The 21,848-nt window shown below is 43.7% G+C and overlaps 3 protein-coding genes across 4 annotated transcripts; 1 reads left to right on the forward strand and 2 right to left on the reverse strand.

Moving 5' to 3' along the window:
- Positions 1-1,686: 1,686 nt before the first annotated feature.
- osbpl7 (oxysterol binding protein-like 7) lies at positions 1,687-13,868 on the reverse strand. The gene is made up of 22 exons (XM_061706459.1): positions 13,792-13,868; positions 12,707-13,019; positions 9,478-9,652; positions 9,261-9,404; positions 9,091-9,144; positions 8,766-8,879; positions 8,404-8,644; positions 8,105-8,223; positions 7,928-8,017; positions 7,326-7,479; positions 6,985-7,088; positions 6,738-6,906; positions 6,405-6,551; positions 6,184-6,320; positions 5,699-5,836; positions 4,637-4,700; positions 4,473-4,551; positions 4,204-4,348; positions 3,648-3,798; positions 3,441-3,567; positions 2,783-2,905; positions 1,687-2,105 (listed from the first exon to the last, which is right to left on the reverse strand). The coding sequence occupies exons 3-22, from the start codon at positions 9,607-9,609 to the stop codon at positions 1,997-1,999; spliced, it is 2,541 nt and encodes an 846-aa protein (XP_061562443.1). The 5' UTR covers positions 9,610-9,652; positions 12,707-13,019; positions 13,792-13,868; the 3' UTR covers positions 1,687-1,996.
- Positions 13,757-17,013, reverse strand: mrpl10 (mitochondrial ribosomal protein L10). The gene is made up of 5 exons (XM_061706460.1): positions 16,955-17,013; positions 15,853-16,025; positions 15,384-15,548; positions 14,846-14,990; positions 13,757-14,092 (listed from the first exon to the last, which is right to left on the reverse strand). Exons 1-5 carry the CDS (start codon positions 16,992-16,994, stop codon positions 13,881-13,883), a joined length of 735 nt encoding a protein of 244 aa, XP_061562444.1. The 5' UTR covers positions 16,995-17,013; the 3' UTR covers positions 13,757-13,880.
- A 242-nt stretch (positions 17,014-17,255) lies between these two features.
- Positions 17,256-21,102, forward strand: pnpo (pyridoxamine 5'-phosphate oxidase). Of its 2 annotated transcripts, XM_061706208.1 has the most exons (8): positions 17,256-17,469; positions 17,561-17,654; positions 18,140-18,264; positions 19,074-19,173; positions 19,251-19,304; positions 19,366-19,494; positions 19,565-19,635; positions 19,800-21,102. In XM_061706208.1, the coding sequence occupies exons 2-8, from the start codon at positions 17,610-17,612 to the stop codon at positions 19,960-19,962; spliced, it is 687 nt and encodes a 228-aa protein (XP_061562192.1). In that variant the 5' UTR covers positions 17,256-17,469; positions 17,561-17,609; the 3' UTR covers positions 19,963-21,102. The 2 variants fall into 2 exon arrangements, with proteins under 2 accessions (XP_061562192.1, XP_061562191.1); XM_061706207.1 differs by having other exon boundaries at positions 17,256-17,654.
- Positions 21,103-21,848: the final 746 nt, after the last annotated feature.

Below are 21,848 nucleotides of genomic sequence, written 5' to 3' on the forward strand. Positions count from 1 at the left end.
CCCCCCCCCCCCCCCCCCCCCACCCGCCCCTCCCTCCTAGTCTTCAAACCAAACAGAACCACCACGTGGAACCCCTTAAGATAAAATTGTAATATTATGATGTTAAAGTCAAAGTTTAACATGGGAACAAAGTCATAATTGAACAAGTGAAATTTAAATATACATTATTTTTTGTCTCATAATATTTTTTTGTCTTTCATATGGGAAAAGAGGCTTTTATTCTCGAAGAAAAAAATGGCTCTACATTCTTGAAAGAAAATGGGCTTTTTGTTTTTGTTGTCGCCATCATATCAGAGCTTTTAATTGGTAGGGGCGAGTCATCGGTTTAGCATGTAAGCGAAACAGCGCGCCCATGAAGTCTCCAAAATGTAACACATTTATTACGAAAGCAAATGAATAGACAAAACTCAAAATGAGACGTAGATATTCATTTTGTTGTTGTTGCCTCGTTTCATTCACCTTTTTTTATGGGCAATGTGAATTGAAGTATTCGATTGCCTGCCGCTCATCAACGGTGGCAATGACATCAGTCATTTTGTTCATATCATGTTTGATGCAAATGATTTTTTTTTAAAAAAATGTAACAATCCTTTTTTTTTTCCAGTAAATTAAAGTTAAAAAAAAAAATCCTTTTTTTTTTTTAGAATATTATTATAATTTCACACACGATTTTGCAGTGGGTTGTTAATTTTTCCCCCCAGAACTGTATATACTAAACACACTGAGACTAAACACTGAACATGTCTTGTCAAGTGCGTTTCGTGATCATTTTTTAAAAGACTTTGTGGACACTCCCAGTGTGAAAAATGGTTGGACCGACGCTCAGTTCCTAACGCACCCCGAGGAAACAATACAGCAGAACATTTGGAGGAGGTGACAAAACAGAGCGAGAGAACACAGAGGTGAACATCGAGGCCAATTGATGGTTGGTGAAAGTTACCATAGTGACAGGAGGGGCAGGGAGGAGGTGGGTATTCAGCCATCTCTCATGGTGCGTTTGAGGCCAGCGGGAAAGACGAATGTTGCATGTTGCGGTGTGATCTTCTTCTGTGCGCCAGAAAAAAAGTGGGTCACTCCAACACCTGGAGCCAAACAGACCCTTGTCACCACCGTAAACAGGAAGTGGGAAGTGACCACACAGACACTATGTCCCCCAGGGCGGCAGGGGTCTTTCGGGGGCCCTGTCTGTGAGAAAGCGTTCTCCACCAAAGGTTGACGAGTCTGAGCCAAAACTAAACATCTTGATCATCACCGAATACTTAATGTTTTTTTTTTTTTTTGAAATGCTCAAGGAGGTGGTGGGGTCGGTGGGGGGTACCCTCAGCATTCCTCAAATCTAGGCTGCGGCCCTGCTTACCTTACAACAGCGGTTCTCAAACATTTTTCCAAGGAATGTTTATATTCCAAGGAATGCTATATTTCCAAGGAATATTTATATTCCGGCAACACGGTGGACGAGGGTGACCCGAAAGGTCAAGTGCCATAGAAAATGGACGGACGGATGGTTGTCTTTGCCATCCATCCGTCAATCAAACTCTGAGGTCACGCCAAAATAATGATAATAATAATAATAATAAAAGGAGATGCTGCACATATTTTAAAGATGGAATGCGCAATCAATTGCAACTTCTAAAATGAGATTTTTAAAGGGGACAACTGTTATTTATTCAAAGTGACACAATGGTGTATTATTGTACTGTTTATTTTGATTATTTTTTTTTCACTTAAAATAAAGCATAAAGGAAACATAGTATGGCCTTTTTCACACATTCAAAGTTCCCTGTTAAAAGTGTACATTTTTCTAAAATGAGTTCAATCTTCGGTCGCAAAGATTACAGTCATGTTTTTAGAAAAGTTGAAAACCGGGGATGGGCGGCCATGATCCAGTCACGGGCGTCCGCAGCCGACTGCGAGCGGCTCAGCGCATCCGCCGCGGATCGTGTGTGCTTTTTTTTTTTTTTTTTGCTCCGTTGTCTTTGTTTGTGCGTTGACGTCGTCACCACAGCGTTACACTCGGGAGCTCGGCCAAGCCGGGATCCTCTCGGAGTTTCCAGTAAGTTCCGTTTGTCAGCCACACGTCGCGCCCGCAACAGTCTTTGGCTTTTCTGAATCAACAACAACAACAACACACATTTTTGGTTTAGATCAAATGACGTAAGGGCCACTTTGACATTCTTCACCTTTAATCTATTAAACACGCTAAAATCAATCCACTCAGCGTCGGTAAAGATATACAAAGATTCTTTAATATCGTGTTCCCCTGCTAAAATCTGTGATTGACACTCTTCCTAAAAAGGTTTGTAATGCGCTATAGATGGTGCCAAAGCACAATGTTTGTCTAGATGAAACTCCTTAAGTCACCGCAACATGGTCACCTGACACCAAGATGCCATGAGATGGCAACAAAATACTGTTTTTATCCGAATGAAGCTCCTCAACTCACTTCAACAAAGTAGCTTGACACCAAGATGCCATAAAGTGGCGGCGAAGCGCTACGTTTGTTTAAATGGAATCCCATTAATTCACTTCAACATAGTAGCGTGACACCGAGAGGCCGCACGATGGCGCCAAAGTAATGCTTTGAAGTCTTTGGTTTCCCCAATAAATCTGTGACTGCTGCATCGCGACTATGTGAGGACTAACTGGACTATTTGTGCCAGGACTGAGTCCCTAAACCCCGTGACTAGCGAGGCTTCACTGTAACGTGGACTTTGGCCACTCCCCGTTTGAGAAAATGGATCCTGAAGGATGCGCTTGTTCATCTGTCTGAAGGTGGACTGACTTGAAGAAAGCCGGGACGTGCTCCTCTCCTTTCTCGGCGAGCTCCTTCCTCCTCTCCCTCTGCAGCTCCTCGATGTCGTCTTTCTTTCTGTCCGTCTCGTCCACTCGGCCCTCCTCCAGCATTCTGCACGCGCGATAGCAAGCGCGTCGTCAACAACATCGCAACTTCCCGTTCGACGGGCGTGGTTGACACTTCCTGTTGGATGTCGTAACTTCCTGTTTGTGTGTTTGCGTTCATAACATCCTGTTTGTGTTTGACACTTCCTGTTTTTGTTCTTAACTTCCTGTTTATGTTTGTGTCTTCCTGTATGCAAAGGTGGGTACTAAGGCACTACACTTAGTCCGCTCATTAAGACTTTTTCCTTATGGCTGTTTTTGCCTTATCCATGCTATTTTATGAAGATTTCATTTGTTATGGTTTTAATTCAAGTGATATTGTTTGGCAATATCTGAATTTGCACACTCCCATTTTATATTTTAGTCTATTTAGCATTTATGCTCTGAAATCGCATAAATCACACATTAGTCACCAGTTACTCAGTATTTGAGTAGCTTTTCCACTGAGTACTATTACTCAAAGTAAAGTAAAAGTACTCTTCCCACCTCTGCATGTTTGCGTTTGCAATATCCTGTTTATGTTTGCTTGCAACTTCTCTCACCTCTGGTCAGGGCGCAGGCGACTGTCAGTAGGGGGCAGCAGAGGTTTGAGGTCCGCTGTGAGCTGGTTGAGCTCCATGGCGAAGGTGGAGAAGCCATAGTAGATCAGGTGGTCTTTGGGTTGAGGGTCTGCAGGGACGAGACAAGGCTCTCAGGTCAGGAGGTGAACAAAGGACAAGGCAGAAGATGCTCCAAAAAAAAAACCTCACTCGGCTTCCAGACGCATTTGGGCGTAGGCAGGGTGTCACAGAAGATTCCCTCGTGCCACAGACCTCCGAAGCGGTGGATGACGCTGCCGCTCTGGTCCAGCACGGTGCCCTGGACCTCGTTCTTGTTGGCCTCCGACCCCCAGTAGCGAGACTGGAACGCAAGAGTGAGAGCAGAGGAAAGTCAGCTTTCTGTACAGTGACTTCCTTTTTCAGGTGCAGTGGAAGAAAGAAAAAAAAAAAAAAAAAAAAAAAACTTTGGAATTTCTAACATTTCTGGATTAAATGTAGTCCGATCTTCATCTAAATCACAAGAATAAACAGAGTCTCCTTAAACACCACAAAAACAACTTGGGGTTACATTTTCCAGCCTGTCCTGTAAATGTTTACGTTATGCTCTGGGAAAATATGAAAGCAAAATTGTTTGTGTGCGGCGGTTGTTGTTAAAGTGTTTCATAAGTGCTGCCGGGCTGAGTGAGTAAAGAAGTTGAATCAGTACGTCTTTTTTTTCAGTACTTCTACTTAAGGACAGCGTGTGAGTGCTTTGCCGCCTCGTCACCTTGACAAAGGTGATCTTGCAGGTGCACGCCTTGCTCTTCAGGTTGCGAATGGTGACTTCTCCGTAATGTTCCAGGTAGCGCTGCTGACTCAGCACGTTGTGGATGCACGTCACCACTTTGTTCCACTCGTAGTGATCGCCATACCTGAGCGCGATGCCACAAATACCAACCCGACCCAAAAAAAAAAAACGAAACAAAGCAAAAAAACTGCGGCGGTTCTACCGCAGGATCTCTCCACATCACGGATCCGCTCATCAGAGTCGTTTACCTGGGAATCGTGACGTTCACCGTGCCAGTCGGCACGATCTCCAACGACTTTCCCCAAAACTTGTTCTTCCACCTCTGGTCTGTTTGGAGACATCAAGAAAAGCAAAGGTGAGCAGAGGGCCAGCAATCACTTCCATTGATGCTTCTATGGTTGTGAAGCGTCACCTTGCCAGAAGGAAAAGTTCTCCGATTCTGCGTGGCAAGCAGAAATGGGAGGATGGTGGCACACCTATATCATAAAAATACATAAAAACAGTTGGATCGCTCACTCACAGTGAGACAGACAAAACATGCTCTGTTCTTTAATGCAGCCCACCGAGAACTATCAAGAGTCCTGCTATATTGATTTAGCCTCTTTTTTTTTTTTCAAAAAATGGTTATTAAAAAAACTCTACTCATTTCTATTTAGTTTTTCTTCATTTATTGCATTAAATAAATAGTAATAGCTGTATTACAAATGATACATATTAGCAAAATAAACCCCTTTACAGATACATAAAAAATGTGGTGAATTAATTACAGATGAATAATTTGACTGTACAATTTAAATGATACAGTTTAAAAATGAGAAAGAATTATATATGTATTTTTCATACACAGTTTAACTGTTTGTTTTTTTTACCTTATCTGATATTTAAAAAATTCCTATGTTTGAATTCCAATTTAAAACGCCAATAAATATTTCATTGGTTTATTATAAGTAATACATGAAACATTAGTAATAATTACCCATTTTCCATATGTATTTTCTGAATGACTTAACTAATTGATAACTAATTATACATCATATATAATAATACATCATACTTTTTTTTCAACGATAACTATTTTGTGTACGTTTTCTGCAAATGGCCTGGTCCATCTGTCCATTGAAAAAATTCCGTTGTGAACCTTAAATAAATATTTAGTTGGTTTATTGTAAATAATAACATAAAACCTTCATTTACAAATAAATCATCGCATTTTTAACCTTCTTAAATAACATCGTTAAGTATTAAAACACAATTAAAAAGTCATGACTGTACAATTTATTTGAAATAATCTTTTTTAAGATTTTTAAATAATCTGGAGTTTTCCCAACCCCTGTGCTACACTCTATGGAGAAAAGTATTGGGACACACTGTTCTTAATAAACAGAGCTCTTAGATGAATGGTAATTGTTCGCCTTATCACGACATGTTAGTTACAATCGTACGCCTCCAACTTGTATTTTTGTCATGATTTGACCTGCTCGCTGATGAAGCGAAAGCCGCGATCGTCCCGCACGCACTCGTAGGTCTCGCCCAGGACGGGGTTGAAGGGCTTGTAGCGGCTTCGGAAGGTAGCGGTGGAGTAGCCCGAGATGGCGAAGGCGGCGATGTGGACCTGGAGTAGTGACGCCGCACGTCCATACAGAAACATTTTTACAAGACACATTCATTCGCTGGTTACAATTACACATTTAAATGCATTCACTCCAACTATCCCCTTTGCCTAAAGCTAGTGGTGGGAAGTAACAAGGACTACGAACGCATCAGTGGTGACCTCTACTTAAGGACAGCGTGTGAGTGCTTTGCCGCCTAAAACAGAAATCTGCACTTTCCACTCCTTCGTTTGTCAAAATAGGTTCAATACAAAACGGTATCTGTCATGACTGTCGAAGCGCTTGTCGTGTCTCTTATTTACTAAAGCGTTTCGTTTTTTCCCCAGATGGTGTGTGCGTGCGTGCATACCATCCTCTGGTAGGGGTCTGCGGTGGCGCTGGCGGCGTCCAGCAGCTGGCTGTACTCCAGCTCCTCGCACAGTCGCTGCAGCAGGTTGACGGGCTCGTTGAGCGCGGCCGGCATGGACACGCGAGCCAGGTCTTTGCCTGCGCCACATCACCATAGTATTAATCGTCTTTTTCCATACCGTTTATGCCGAGCGGAGTCAATTTGAGTGGGCCGCCGACGACCGATGTTGTTGTAGAGGATCGCCATGAGGCCCACGTGACTGTTGTCCGGACACGGCGCAGGAAGCGTCGTTCGCCGTCCGCTACTCTTCGGCGCGACACTGTGGGGGGTCCTGGAAATGCTGGCGCGGTATTTTCGGGTGGCGGATACTGTCGAGAACAGGAAGTGGAACATGACATTCATCGTTATTCTCAAGGTACCGCTGTACATTACATTACATTAGACTTTATTAGAACAAATTAAACGGCCGGAGACACGAGTAAATAGATATATGTGTGGTTACATATTGATGAATACATACATTCATCAAGCAGAGTTTAATTGAGTGGACTCACAATGTCCTTCCTCCGGCTCCGAGTTGGACGTGCTTCCGTCGCTCAGTCCCGACTCATCCGACACGTCGGAGCAACTCCCGAGGAGGAAATCGTCGCTGGCGTCGAAATACTCGGCCGTCGACTCGGCCACCGAGGGAGGCCTGTGTGACGAACGCCTCCCTGCTGCCCCCTGCAGGAGGACAAAGGGCAAGGCGTGCTAGCGCACACTGCCAGGGGAGGGTGTGGTCGGGAGGTTGGGGAGTTTTACCTCTTCTGTGTCAGGCTGGCGGGCGTTGTTGTTTTCCCAGACTTCCTGCAGCTTCTGCCTGTCTTGGCAAAGAGTGTGGTGGACCGTTTGGAGCGAAGACAGGACTGAAGATAAGAACAATGCGCAAACTTTTAGTACTTATCTCTTGCACTTCCTCTAACCCTAACTGTCAACATATAAGAGCCGCCGCAAGCTTGCACAACAAACATTGCTTGTACAGCTACAAAGCAAGATCCAGATGGCCACCACCAAATAGTACAAATACGTGTGAGACGGCGACTGTATTTGTTTTCGCGATTGTCCTCCTCACAAGAAGACTGTGTGCTGTGTGCGCGTCTGACCTCGCAGCGACACGGCACAGATGTCCTGCTGGATCTTCTTGCCCTCGGCAGATGCGACGGCGTTGGGGAGGGACAGCTGGGAGCAGACGTAGTCCGGGATGGATGGGACGGAGGCGCCGAAGTGGGAGGAGCTGCTCAGAGGGCCGGAGGATAACTGAACAAAAGACCACAGTTCGCAACTCACGAACGCCACCAAACCACCCAAACACACTCGTCGGCAGCATCCCAGTTTGGCACAATACTCAGTGTGTTTCCATTCTCAAAAGCGTACCCAAATACACACTGCTTGCCACCCTTGGGCACCTAAAAGGGGCGGAGCTAGATACAGTGCCTGCTGTGGATTAGTGACCAAGGAACAGTCACAACACTGCGCACGTCTCAGGATCTGCCCGCTAAACACTCACCGATTTTGTCATCCAACGAACAGGCTTTTGAATCGGAAAGATAATTATCACTTGTTTTGTTGTTCTTGTTGTTGTTGTTTACCCTGAATGTAAACATATATACACGACTCCAAAAACGTCAGATTCGGGGACAAGTGAGCGACTTCTAACTGAGTAAGAGCTGTGTCCCAGTGCTTTTGTCCACATGTGACTTCTCACCATTCCCAGTGCTTCCACTCTGGACAGCGTGCGAGAGTGACCCCACACTCTTCCTGGCTTTTGCTTCTTTGGCTTCTCCAGGGAAAGATTCTGTATTCAAACATCCCAAAAGATGTGAATAGGAAATCTGAAATGGTTCTTATATTTTTCAACAAAAATCACAACAAAGGGAGGCACCTGCGTGCTGATGATACGCTGCAGTTCCCCGTTTGTGAACGTCCGGCCCGCGTCCAGCTGCTGCAGCCTCTGGATCAGCCGGTTCAATTCGGAAAGGTCCAAATTGCAACGGTTGAGTTCTGGAAGGAGACGAGGTGAAGAACTTGGTGAAGCAGCATGCGGCTCTGCCAGGTAATTGTCCGCAATCGTATGTTTGTGCTCACAAGGCAGCACCGTGTTTAGTGTTATTGTGATCAATGCGACGTATGTACTGTATACAAATTGTCATAACCCAAAAATTAACCATTGCGGATACACACCTTGTGCACAGGTGTCAGGAGGAGGACTCTGCTGCAGCCACGCCGACACCTTGCTGTTGACGGCGGCCTGCGGAAAACACTTTGGCTGTCCGCTGAGGGAAGCGACGTCAGGCGTGAGCGTCAGCAGGTGTCCGTTGTTGTGGACGGCGGCGTGCGTCGCCGCCGCCGCCTCGCTCTTCTTGTATGAGCGATGCGCCTGCAGCTTGGTCACCCAAATGTAAAAGAGCTCGTGGCTCTTTGCCTTCAGTCGCACGGGAAACATTTACCGTCGCTTTCCAACATCGAAGACACATATTTTATATATAAAATCTATTTAGAAATGTTTCTTTTTTTTTTTTTAGGTATAAAAATGTGATGCTCACCTTCATGTGATACAGAATGTCCCCTGCATCCAAGTCAATCCGGTTGGACTTCTTGTTGATGGACATGACAGCGCTGCTTATGTCCAGAGAGCCCTGCACTCTTCCTATGGACACCTGTTAGCAGGACACGTTAACATTTTGTGTTAGCGCGATGTATTTACAGACGTTAGAAGGATGTATGAGAAGGATGTGTTCGCGAGACTTGTTGGCAATTCATGTGGTAGTTTGTTAAAATGGCAAAGTTGGATGCTTACATTGGAGGTATAACGTGTGGTGTGTGCTAAGAAGAGGCGTTTACATGACATGACATACGATATGCACCTACATCTTGTTGATTTTTGCAATATCTCAAGATCCCTCCTTCCAGGACAAAGTATCGCTGTGTGAAGGAAAATAGTCATATTAGAGTCATGATAAGACCTTTAAAGTCCAACGTTTGGTGATCACTTTGAGGACTGCCCATGAAAAAGGGCCAGTTTGTTTCGTTTTGGTCACCTTGTGCCAGCCTTTAAGCGGCCACCTCCTCCTCTTGAGAAGATAACCCTCACAGACGCCTGGAGTGTTCATCTCCTGAGGATGTTCCCCCGCGGCGTTCGCGTCAACTTGGACGCCCTCAACCACTTCCCAGTCTTTGATCAGCTGAAAGAAGTAACCATTGATTTGAGCTCCCACTTTTGACCGAAGGCGCTGACGGTTTTCCAAGGCGCCTCACCTGTCGCGAGTGTCGAGACGACAGCGTGCTGCTGCTCCGGGAGTGAGGAGCTTTTGTCCAGGTGGGCGACGACTTCTCCAGGCCGCTCGCCAGCGACTGGCTGCGATTGAGGGCCGAGCCATAGGAATTCATTGTGTTGATGTCACTGTCTGATGCGACGTACCCCGCCGACCGACTACAGGGGCGACAACAGTGTGGCATGATTAGTTACGTACTGGCACATTATTTTAAGCAGCGGTTAGCCAGCTAGCTATGCCTACAACCTGAAAAGGCAGCTTCCCCTTCGGCTAGTCCACTGGTGTGGCTGCTTTAGAGCGCCTCGTTGTCAGCCGTGAGTGTGCGCACGTCACACAGAGAACGGTGGAATAGCAAGAAGAGGGGGATAGTTTTGATGGCCAGCGTGTGGCTGGTGTGCCCGCTTTAGATCGTTGTCGCGCTGTGGATGGGATGTATTGCAGCCACCACAGGCTTAAAGCGGATATATTTTCGCAGCTCAAACATGAAGGGTTAAGAAAGATTCTGTCGAAGATTAAAGTAGTGGTATTTATCTGACAGTCGATCGGGACGTGGTTTCAGTGCATTCGACGGACACGCCCGCAGCGTTCCAGAGCGGGGACAACGGCTTGGTTTTTCATGATTTGGAAGACGTATTTTATACACTTGTTCTTTTTGAATCATTCAAATTTGACAGGGTTGTTAACAACACTCTTCTCTGTGGTTTGTCAAATTTAGGAGACATCTTCACAGGCAATTTAAGACAACTGTTTTAAAAAAACAAAAACAAAAATGTCTCCCTTAACACTCTATATAATGTTCTACTTAAGGTGAATGAATGTCATTCTGTAGAACACAAAGACCTCCACGGAGCCCAAGCAATCCTCATTTAGACAGAATTTATACACCTTTATAAAGACACACCTCTTCCGCTTGTATATATTTGAATTTAGTTGCTAAATCTTACAATGATAACAAAAGGGATATTTATCAGCCATTTATTTATTTACTTCTCCACTAATGAAACATGATCAAGTTGCATATTGTTGACCACGAAGAGGCGTCCGGTCGAAAGATGCCAGGACACGTGCCGCTATTAGCGTCTCCAGCACGTCCCGGCGTGGCCGCCAGGAGGATTACTAACTTCGCCTTAATTGGTTTTTCATGCGGACCTTTTTAGCAACACGGGTAACCACATGCTGCAATGCATGCACTCGCTGACGCAGACCTACTGAAACCTACTGTCACTATATGTCACTGGCCTATTTAGATGAACATATTGCTAGTAAGTAAAACTGGATAACTTCCTGTGGCACTGTGGTTGGGAATCGCTGACATCGGCAAAAGTATTGAGACACAGATCATCCAAATCAATCAGAGGATTACTAGTCCAAAGTGAATTGCTCATTTTGGACTACGACTAATATTTGAGGGAAGTTCCTTCTCCTATTTCCGAGTGCACGAAGCAGTGTCATTCAAGGCATGCTTGGATGAGCGTGCTGTGGAAGAACACAATGTGCAAGCCAGGTTACCTCTGATCGCGTAAATTATCCCACAAGGAGTACACATGGTCTTCTTCCTGGCAGGTGTCCCAATATTTCTGAATGCTGTGTTACAAAAGTGGGAAGAAAGAAAGTGACCTCGCAGGAGAAGGAGGAAATGGCATGAGGGGATTTGTCGGTGAGCTCACTTACTAAAAAATCTCCACGAGAGTTTGTTTTTTTACTTTCAACTAGGGCTGAACAATTCTTCGGTTTTACGGATCGCTGCGTCCTCTTCCGCACATGGACACGTCTCCCGGCGAGACTGATGCGCTGCTTTTAAAGGGAATGAGAGGAGCCGCTTCGATTGGACAGGATTTAAATCAGCTGTCACGCCGCCCACACCAGCACAGACATCGCAATTTTTAAATGCGATGGTGATAGCCCGAAAAGTGTGTCCCTGCTTATGTGAGCTGCTAACATTCTCATGGCAGCCAAAATTGAAGCATACAAAGAAAAGAACACTGTCCCTACTGTGAAACATGGAGGAGGCTCTGTTATGTTCTGGGGCAGCTTTTTTTTACATCCGACACCGGTTGCGTATTTTATTTTAAGGCTACATTGCCCAGCACCACTTTCTGTTGAAAGTTCCTCATCCAACCCGACATGGCGGCCAAAGCGTTTCCGCTGGCTAAACGAGACGCTTTGACCTTTTTCGAAGATGTCAGCGCTTTCTTTTCAGCGTGCGGTTGTCACACCTAAGTGGATATCTCGGCACCATCGCGCCACAAATGTTGAGTTATTTCTGAGAAAACGTCCACTGCTCGGATCGACTGACTTGATGTGATCGGAGATTTTATCGAAAGCCTTTTAAGATGACACCGCACCCCCCACCACCACAAACACCCCATAAACTGACTTGAACACTAATATAGTGGATGATTATTGTTAGTGTTACTAATAACTGCTATGATGGTCTGATCTTCAACTAGCATCACACTCTTTCATTTTAGTCTAATAAACCATAATAATAAAAATAATGGCAAAATACTTTATTTTACATGACCAAAAGGGAGCAAGAAGTTGACAAATACATACTTCAAAAACCTTGACTGACTACCCTGGTAATCAAAACATCATTTTCGCCTTTTGTAGTAGCCTAACATAAATGAAGACAATTATTTTCACTGCATACGATTGACTTTCAAAACATACCTGTACATCTGAAGATGAGGCAAAAAAAATTTATTTAAACATGTAAAATTCTATTTTAATAATAAAATAACACCTCATTTTGAAATCATTCATGAAATTATATTTCAGCTAAATGTTAAATGTAGAATACTGTATACTGTGTGTCAAAGTGTTTGTTGCTTTTTTTTTTGTAGTTTAAAGAAATCAGTTATCTTACACAAACGTTTATTTTACTAAAACAATAGCTTTCCCCCCCCCCAAATAATCCAATAACCAATTATTTATTATAAATAAAATGTTGATTCTACTAATATTTTACTTTGAATTATTTATAATAAATATTGCAGGACCCCTGATAACGTAAAGCCGGATTTAAAGAACGGCGTGGGCTGCATAACCCGATATTGTTTATGATGAGTTGAATATAATGCTGCAAAATTCTGCTATATTTAATAAAAGATTGCAGTAAATTAAGCATATTAAATGTAAAACATGCATTATTTTTTTCCCCCCGTTTTGATGTTTTGGTGAATAAAACAGAAGCAAGGCATGACTCCGACCTGGACCTCAGCCGCGTGGATCATGATCCGTCCTTCACGAGCCTCCAGAGGGTCCAGTATAGCAGGACCAGAACCATCAGGTGCGGTGAGCTTGTCAAGCACTTGCTGTCCAGGATGCGCGCTCACGAGGCGCGCACCAGGACGTCCTGGACATGATCCGCATTAGTGGGAATTACAGCAAGGCCTGCAGGGGAGCAGGTGGGAAATGTACGATACCCTCTTCACGCTTGTGCGCCTCAGATTAACGCGCACTAATCTGAGGATTAGCGGCCCAGGAGCCGTCATCGCTTGTGTGCTTGGTACTTAACGCCACCTACAGGGCACAAGGTGTAATCACAAATCCATTTTACCAGACACTTTATTCTGAATGCTCACTTTTGGCATTAAACTAGGTATCAATTTAACAACGTGTTTATTGTTACGAGCATACTCAGAGGTGTACTGTAGTTGATTAAAAGGAGAATTTTTTTTTTTTTTTGCGATACAGTGGTGATTTAAGATACAAATGACCCGATTTATGAATTTTTCGCTCGGCCGTTGGTAGTTAGTTGTTTTGCGTAATGATGAATAATGTTAAACGCCATAGACGTGCTAACGACGAGCATCGGTGTCACGGTGTTACAACGAACAACATGGCATGACATGGCATTGAGCCACACATGTAGGCAGACAATATAACGCAGGCATATGTTCGTTATCCTCTGCAAAGAAGGACTAATGTTACTACACCTTACTGAGAAGTGGTGACCGGCTTCATGTAGCTGGAGGAGCCGCATAATATCCATTTAATGGATGCAAAAAAAAATGGGGCAAAAACTGTTTCATTCTTTACATGCTATTTACTTATACCATTACTGAATGTTTTTATAAAGGGTGGAACGGATTCATGGCATTTCCATTCACTTCAATGGGGAAACATGATTTGAGATACAAGTGTTTCTGAGTGGAAAAGAAAATGGACCACATCGCCCAGCCTTAGTAGCTAATGAAGTGTCCAGAGAATGAGCATCACGATCATTAAAGTCACCCAAAAAACAGTCACAAAACTCCTTTAATGTAAATAACAATGACAAGATGATAAAGACCTTAGTAAATCAAGGCAGCAGTCCAGTGTGCACGTTCGTCCCCGGCACGCACGCGCACGTGTCCTCAACGTCCCCGAACGGCGCTCGTCTCACGTGGCCTCCTCCGCTTTGGCCCGCTGCGCCACGTACTGCTGCAGCAGCGCCGTCAGGCGGGCGGGGTGTCGCTGCAGCAAGGAGCCGGTGTGCGAGGCCGGCGCGCTCAGACCGCCCACCAGCTCGCCCTGGACCACGGCGACCGACGGCAGCCTGGCGTAGCTCGCCACGCCTTGCGCGCTCAGCAGCGTGTTGTCGACGCACGCGCCTGTCGAGCACAGCAGCGGCGTGTAAAATAGACAATTTTATAATATTTGGAAACAATAGCTGCCAGGGTGACTGGGTCAGAATTTGTTGTTGACCAATGTGATGATTATTGGTGCAGATATTCAGCATTTTGACGCATTTGGCATCTCCCTTTTTCTTTCTTTTTTTTTTTTAAATCCGACAGCCAATAAGAGATCAATTTAAAACTGGGTAAACTTTAAGGAAATATCCTTGGGACTCCCTGCACTTTTTGTTTGAGCTTTATATAAAAAAAAAAAAAAAAAAAAAAAAGGTAAATGAAAGAGTAACATTTCAGTTTTTTTTTTTAACTATTTACTGTAGAAAACGTGAGGGAACTATTTGTTGAAGTTTTCATTTAACTTCATAAGAGATGCTGATAAGCCTGGGAGAACAAAAATGTCTATTGTTTAAGATTTAAAAAAAACAAAAAAAAGTTTAACATGTTGCAAATCTGAAAAGCTGATCAGTAAAGATACTTAAAGGCATTCAAGCATTGGACCTTGTATTATTCTAAGTTTTGATGCCAATACTCTGACTATAAATCTTTGACTATCAATCTGTTTCAGTATCGGGCCTGGAAAAAAAAAAAAAAAACATGAGTCTGTCTCTCATTCTAAGATTCATAATGAAATTTCACCTGAAAGCCCAATATCACTCACTTTTTGTGGGTTGCGTATATCCTCCTGCATGCAGCAAACTACTGCACAGCGTGTAAGTAACAAATAGAAGGTACCTAGTAGAACCATCTGCGGGCTGACGCGCAGCGTGGCCAGCATTTCCTTGACCTTGGGCTCTTTGCTGACGAACAGCACCGTGGGCCCGATGAACAGAGGCGTCATGTTGCCGTAGATGCTCTCGCTGAGGAACGAGCGCATCACCTGCACGCCAACACGCGCATACGTTACATCAGAGTTTCCCAACCTTGGTTGAGCAAAGGCAGACATTTTACATGACAGAATTGTCACGGCACGCCAACAAACATAAAAAAAAGTATACAGGGCATAATTCGTTCCGTGACCAACCTTGCAACTTAATTTAATCGTCTATCAAATCAATTTTCCCCAATGAAATGAATTCAAATGCCATTAATCCAACCCAGTCCCCGCAAAAAAAAAACAAAAATGTGTTACTTCTTTTTAATTAGAAAAAAATTGAATTGTTCTGTTTGTCACTGGCATAGTTAGATGAACAAAGATATGTTATTTTTAATGAATAAACACTCATTTTCAGGCGTAAACGACCTAAAACTGCAGCTGAGTCAATTTGTTTACCTGGTTGGGGAAGAACTTGACCTTAATGCCGTGCTTGTGGAACCTGTTCCTGAGCATCATCATGTCGTCAGACCTGGAGCTGTTGTTCTGCGCCACACCGACCATCTTGCAGTCACGGAAGACCTCCTCCACGTCTCGCTTCAGCAGCCTCATCAAGGGGCTCTCCTGAAAACAAGGAAACGATTTTGACACGTCCTCTTGATTGACAGCCTGTCGCTGCTCGTCTTGGATGTGACCGCAACATTAGAAACATATAGGGAAAACTGATTTGCCTTTTAATAAAATCTTCCTCCCCCCCCACCCCCCACCACAAAAATGCAATTTCCGATTTTAATCATTTTTGTCCGATTTGTATGCAGCTGGAATGAACTGTGTAATGACGCAGTTCATCAAACTCCCTCTGAAGCTTTTTAAAATATTGCCTAGTAAAACTAATGTTTCTTGTGATCATTTAAAGGCTTGTTGTTACCTGCTCCTGGACCACAGCGGTTTGGCATGGGTACGCGCCCGGGGGAGGAGTCGGTTTAGGGGGGATGTACTGTGTCACAGCCACCAGCTTCTTTTTGAGGATGTGTATCGGTTTCTTATGGCGGGTGACAGCTTTGGAGCCGTGTCGAACGCTCTGAGTCACGGGGAGCCATCCTGGGTGGAAGACACACTGTTGGTTGGCAAACTGGCAAAGGTGCAAAAATAAAACTAGATTCATACATCATAAATAAACCCTTCCTAGGCCACTAGAAAAGCAGTGTAACCTATGATTTTCCATTACCGGGATATGGAAATATTGTTTCAAAATTCAGGAGTTGTGGACCGAAACTATTTTTAACATAAGTAGAGCAACAAATCATAACTCGGATGGTGCTTTTTTTAAAATAACTTTGTAAAACACAATCAGCTGAAAAAAACGTTTATATAATGTATTGTTTTGTTTAAAAATGTTTTATCTTTATTAAAAAATAGTAAATTTAGTGGAAAACAAAACCAGACAATATAGTCATTAATACATAAAATAATAAAAAAGAGGAGCATGGGGGATTTAAACAAAATAACATTAAAATAACATTATTATTATTATTAGAGGTAATTATTTGTATTCATCTATCGTCTGGTTTCATTCTCAAAATAAATGAATGGGTAAATTTGGATTTGTTGGCAAGTATAATTATTACATTTATAAACAAGACTTTTCTTGTTTGTATTTATTTGTTTGTTCAATACGATGTCATTATGCGACAGCAATTACGTAATTAACGGGGCGCCTGAGTATTGTTAAAAAACATTTTTTTATTTTTGACTGATGAGTGAAGTACAAAGTCTATGGGATTGGGAAATATGGAATATGTGAATGATTCCAAAAACCGTCGCATTTAGATCCCTTATTTTTAGAGTCCATTTCCAATATTAAACCGGCTAGCTTAGCAATCGCTTCACTTAAGAACATTAAATGTTAACAAAACACGCTCATCGGTTAGCAGCACCTTAGCAGTAACGTAGCGAACGCCGCTAATATTGGAAATTTAAACAAAATAATTGTTAACATACATGTCATCTATAATCAAAAGCTACATTACCTTTTTGGGGTAATAATTTCCCACACAAGGTCGCCGCCATGTCTGACTGGTCAGCGGAAGTGACGCACTGTGCTGCCTTCAGAATCGTGGTTACAAATGGAATTTTTATGATATTTATCAGTCATGTAATTAGCTGAACATGACTCATAAAAAGAAAATACAGGTTAAAATTCAATAACTTGACATTTATTTGTCTTCATCTCAATGCATTCCAACAGGGCACGGCCGTATTTACCTCTTAGAAGCTCATCGGGACTGTTGAAACTGATCAAAACGATATTCCATGAACGCACCACGATGCATGGTTCAGCACGTCCTTTCGTGACCGTAACCACATTTAATAGTTTTCTATTCGCTTCATGTCATCATAAGCCTTCAGTTGAGTAAGAGACCATTGGCTATTAGGAAGGGGGGGGGGGGGGGGGGAAACTGAGTTATATATTAACATCGGTTACAAAACTTGCGTGACGTTTTTCCGTAAAAGGAGACTCGCAGTTACGTCATATTGGCGACAGGTATGAGGCGGACGCTGTCATTGCGACCGATTGTATTATTATTGAGTGCAAATCGCGCTTCTCTTTTGCCTCCGACTTCGTGCGAACGAAGCGTGTCTGCACACTTTCTCGGCGGAGAGTCGACGCGTGACAGCTCCAGCATGGATCTCAGTGACATGAGGAAGAAGTACAAAGGAGACGAGGAGGTGAGCGTTGCAGGAAAGCTGATGCCATCGATAGATTTACAATATCTCACGCAATGAGTGAATGCACGTGAAATTGACTTTTGAATTGTTGTGCGGAGGTGGTCTCTGGAGTGCCTGTTCACCCACCAAATGTGAGATTCAACAACCAAATAGTTATCTATTTCTGAAAGTGCAGCAAGCCATTCTGCACTGTGACGTAACAGTGTGGCTAATTAACATAATAGCAATAACTGCCCCCACCCTGAAGTTCTCTCAGTTAATGACTTGGCAGCTAGGCTGGCCTAAATTCCTGAGCGAAGCACCACTTTGACTCACAATATCAAACCCACAAGGTAAGCAGAGCTGCAGTGTCCGCACAGAATAGCATGAGCTAGCTGTGTTACCAGTGCTCACTTGTGATATGGAGTGTGTTTAGTACATTTAGTACATACATGCACACTCTGACGATGACGAACGAATGTCACTCGCGACTGTGTTGACTTTAGTGTTTCGAGGAGGACCAGCTGACTTCTCTGGACCCAATCGAGCAGTTTGGAAGCTGGTTCGACGAAGCCACCAAGTGCCCTCAGGTTGGCGAGGCCAACGCCATGTGCATCGCCACGGCAACCAAGTGAGCACCGGCCAAATCCTACATCATACGCAAGCTTTCCTTCTTTAGCAATTGCCTTTTAATGGCGCAAGATGGCCGCAAAGCACTCCCAAAAATGGGTTCTACGATATCTCCAGGAGTTCACGTTTACAGTGGCAAGGTACAGAGGGCAGTGTGTGTGTGTGTGTGCTCCAGTTAAAGAACACACAATCACGAAGTTACATAACGACTGTATTCGGCAGCTAAATTATTCTACACAAACCACCTTCGTCAGATAGCATATGAGCCTAAATAATACGTCGGCACAAGCTGACGTGACATCCTACATTGGCAAACAAATATGGGCACTTTACACAAACGGTAGGAGTCATTAAACTCACCTTTTGGCCTTTTAACACAATAATAAATGTTACTGAATACGAAGTCAACTAAATGGCTATTAACGGGGGCGGATTTACTATTAAGCAAACGCAGGCGATTGCCCGGGGGCCCCCCCCCCCGCCCCCCAAACGTTTCAAAAACTGATTAATAAATGTTTTTTGTGTTTTTTGTATTAGTCTTAATCCATGCGCTTAAATACACGTCAAAATGCTGACTCTATCTTGCTTGTTTTGACATTTGCCGCTTCACTTCTCATCAACTGGGCTCTTCCGTCTTTTCTGCGCATGTGCAATTCATTCAAAGGATGCCAACAAAACAGGACATATCAAATGCAGATTTTATATATATATATATATAGTCAGGCAAAGTACATGCACGTTGAAAATCTACTTGAGTACACTGACACGGTATTTTTACTCGGTTACTTCCTCGCACTCACTGTGCGTCAGAGACGGCCGGCCGTCGGCCCGCATGGTCCTGCTCAAAGGTTACAGCGACTACGGCTTCCGATTCTTCACCAACTACGAGAGCCGCAAGGGAACGGAGCTGGTGAGTCGCGCCTGCTGTTTGACCTTCCACCTTTTGCGTCCCCCAACGTCAACAGTCGCGCTGTCGTCCACCCACAGGAGAGCAACCCTCACGCTTGTCTCGTCTTCTACTGGGAACCTTTGAACCGACAGGTGAGACGACATCCACGTCTGCTTCTCTCTCGTGGTCTTATCTGGTATCTGGCTTTTGTAGATCCGCATCGAGGGCGAGGTGGAGCGCATCCCCTACCAGAGCTCTCGCGATTACTTCCACTCGCGGCCAAAAAGCAGCCAGATCGGGGCGGTGGTGAGCCGGCAGAGCACGCCGGTTCCCGACAGAGACGTAAGAAGAACCACAGCCTCCCAGCGCCAAGCTCTTTGAAAAGTTCACTTTGTTCACGACGTCTTTTTAGTTCCTGAGGGGGAAGAATGCGGAGCTAGAGGAGAAGTACAAGGACACACAAGTGCCCTTGCCAGACTACTGGTGAGTATTTTCACAATAAAATCACTAAATGAAGAGATATTGGACATATCTACCTCCTCCTTCTGCAGAAATTGCATTCACTAGTTACATTTCATTCCCCTGATTTCATTTGGCCCTTTCCCTTTGTCCTGTCCTCTTCTGTGTGTTTTCCTGTCGTCCGCTAGGGGGGGCTATGTGGTGAAGCCCCATCTGATAGAGTTCTGGCAGGGTCAGACCAACAGGCTGCACGACCGCATCGTCTTCACCAAAATGGCCGCCGACGCCGAGCTGGGAGAGCATCAGCGGCGTGGCGAGGGGGGTTGGGTTTACCAGCGACTCTCCCCGTGAGCGCCGGACGTCCCCCGGGTTCTCGCCATCCAGCACAGAACTTCAAAATCATCATCCTGACTTCACTTGAGTGCTTTTCCCCCCCGATCTACTAATCCCCTGCCACAAATAGCAACAACAAAAAAACCCAAAAAACAAAAAATAGTCAGTAATTGACGTCCCCCCCCAAATGTTTTGAATTTCCAAAAATTTATTAGTTTAAACCAGTGGTTCTCAACCTACTACCCTGAAGAATACTTGGCTCTTAAAGTACCTTAACTACAAAATTATACACAGTTTGAACATTAACACCGTACTTTATGATTCAATAAAAATATATTGCACATGAGTTTTTTTTGTCATTAAATGTTTGAGATAGGAATTGCAAATTTATTGTCAAGTTAAATACAACTGAACTATACATAAATGTACCGTCATGGATTTAAAAAAAATAAAATAAAAAATACATATACATTATGCACTGTTTGATCATTTAATTCAGTGATTCTTTGGCATACCACTAGAGGGAGCCTGCGTAACGCTTCGAGAGTCACTGGTCTCGATCGTAAAAATTCAAAACTTCTCATTTCAAACTGTTCTAAGAAAATTACCCTTAAAAATGAATGTTTGAAGCATAGAATCGTCTAAAAAAGTATTTATAAAGAATTAAGATGACAAGCAAAACCAAATGTTTTCAAACTCATTTCATAACTCCACTAAAAATAAATGGCTTGCACTCAGTTTGATTTAAAAGGAAATGCAGCAATGCAATTGAAGCGCACATGTACATGCAGCGAAGACTCTGTAACTTCTGCTAACAACCCAGGCTAATCTTAGCCCCTCCCTGACATCTGAGTCGAGATGGATCAGTTGAGCATACTTCCTCGACACAAATGACTGCTTTCCTATTTAGACGGTGTTGGCGTTTTAGAAAGAGCACAAAAAAGCGTGCAATTTTTCAGTGAATAGCTGCGGATAGCTTTGACAAAAAAAAAAAAAAAAAAAAAATGGCAATGTGTGAACTGTGAATATCCATACATAATCCATACTGCCTGCAGCCGTCCTGCATTTGAATGCCCTTAAAAGTGCTGCTGATTGTGTCCGTTGTGTGTATCTTATATAGATGTTTAATTTTTCATTAATAAATGAATGGTTTGTTAAGAGTGGTGTCTGCGAGCAAGTGATTCCCAAAGGCTGTGCCCTGAGAGATCATCCGGGTTGGACTGAATAATTATCCGAGTCAACTAATAAATAGGTCAAAGGCACTCCAGAGACCCAAATATTTTATATGTACAAACGATAAGTCCAATTTTCAAAGCACGAACCATATTAGCTCCGAAGGCTAAGCCAATAGATGAATCAATAAGAACTCCAAACTGAAATGTTCACGTTCACACAATGTTCACTTCAACTGCGTTTGGTCTAACACCAACATTTGATTTATTTTAGCAATAAAAGTCGAGTGCGTGTGCGATTGATTCGGTGACGTGCAGTCACGTGGGACATCCAAAACTCCGAGTTCGGCTCTTCAATCCAATCTCATTGTTCCACGTACAAACACCAAGATGTAACTTACAACTGAGAACGATTGTCAACAAAACTTTAGCTGAAGTTCACATCAGTACCCGTTATACCGACAACATGACGAAGCAATTTGGCTGTCTTATCCGAACACAATGACTCAAGGACTTGTCAGTGAATTGTTTTGAGAAATGCACTTACTGTTTTGCAAATGTCAAAGCTGATTCGAGAAATGTACCAAAGTGACTGAGGAAAAACCGAAAGGCCTTCTCAGACTGCACTTGATTTTCTTGGTGTTGGTTTTCAGGGCGCCCCGGGACTAGCTTGCCCCTATTTGGAAGTGGTTGCTTAGCGCCCTACCAGGAAGTAGCCTGCTGGCTTTTCCC

This window comes from Phycodurus eques, chromosome 19 (genome assembly GCF_024500275.1).
Source record: "Phycodurus eques isolate BA_2022a chromosome 19, UOR_Pequ_1.1, whole genome shotgun sequence".
Taxonomy (NCBI): Eukaryota; Metazoa; Chordata; class Actinopteri; order Syngnathiformes; family Syngnathidae; genus Phycodurus; species Phycodurus eques.

Excerpts from the sequence above, each read along its gene's own strand:
- osbpl7 (XM_061706459.1), bottom strand. The coding sequence starts at position 9,609 with ATGAATTCCTATGGCTCGGCCCTCAATCGCAGCCAGTCGCTGGCGAGC. Across the intron at positions 6,552-6,737 it reads GGAGCCGGAGGAAGGACATT|TATCCGCCACCCGAAAATAC; the intron begins GTGAGTCCACTC and ends TGTTCTCGACAG. Across the intron at positions 2,906-3,440 it reads CGCCTGCGCCCTGACCAGAG|AATGCTGGAGGAGGGCCGAG; the intron begins GTGAGAGAAGTT and ends TCGCGCGTGCAG.
- mrpl10 (XM_061706460.1), bottom strand. The coding sequence starts at position 16,994 with ATGGCGGCGACCTTGTGTGGGAAATTATTACCCCAAAAAG. Across the intron at positions 15,549-15,852 it reads CCGCTGTGGTCCAGGAGCAG|GAGAGCCCCTTGATGAGGCT; the intron begins GTAACAACAAGC and ends CCTTGTTTTCAG. Across the intron at positions 14,991-15,383 it reads TCAAGTTCTTCCCCAACCAG|GTGATGCGCTCGTTCCTCAG; the intron begins GTAAACAAATTG and ends GTTGGCGTGCAG.
- pnpo (XM_061706207.1), top strand. The coding sequence starts at position 17,472 with ATGAGGCGGACGCTGTCATTGCGACCGATTGTATTATTATTGAGTGCA. Across the intron at positions 19,174-19,250 it reads GCCGCAAGGGAACGGAGCTG|GAGAGCAACCCTCACGCTTG; the intron begins GTGAGTCGCGCC and ends GTCCACCCACAG. Across the intron at positions 19,636-19,799 it reads GTGCCCTTGCCAGACTACTG|GGGGGGCTATGTGGTGAAGC; the intron begins GTGAGTATTTTC and ends GTCGTCCGCTAG.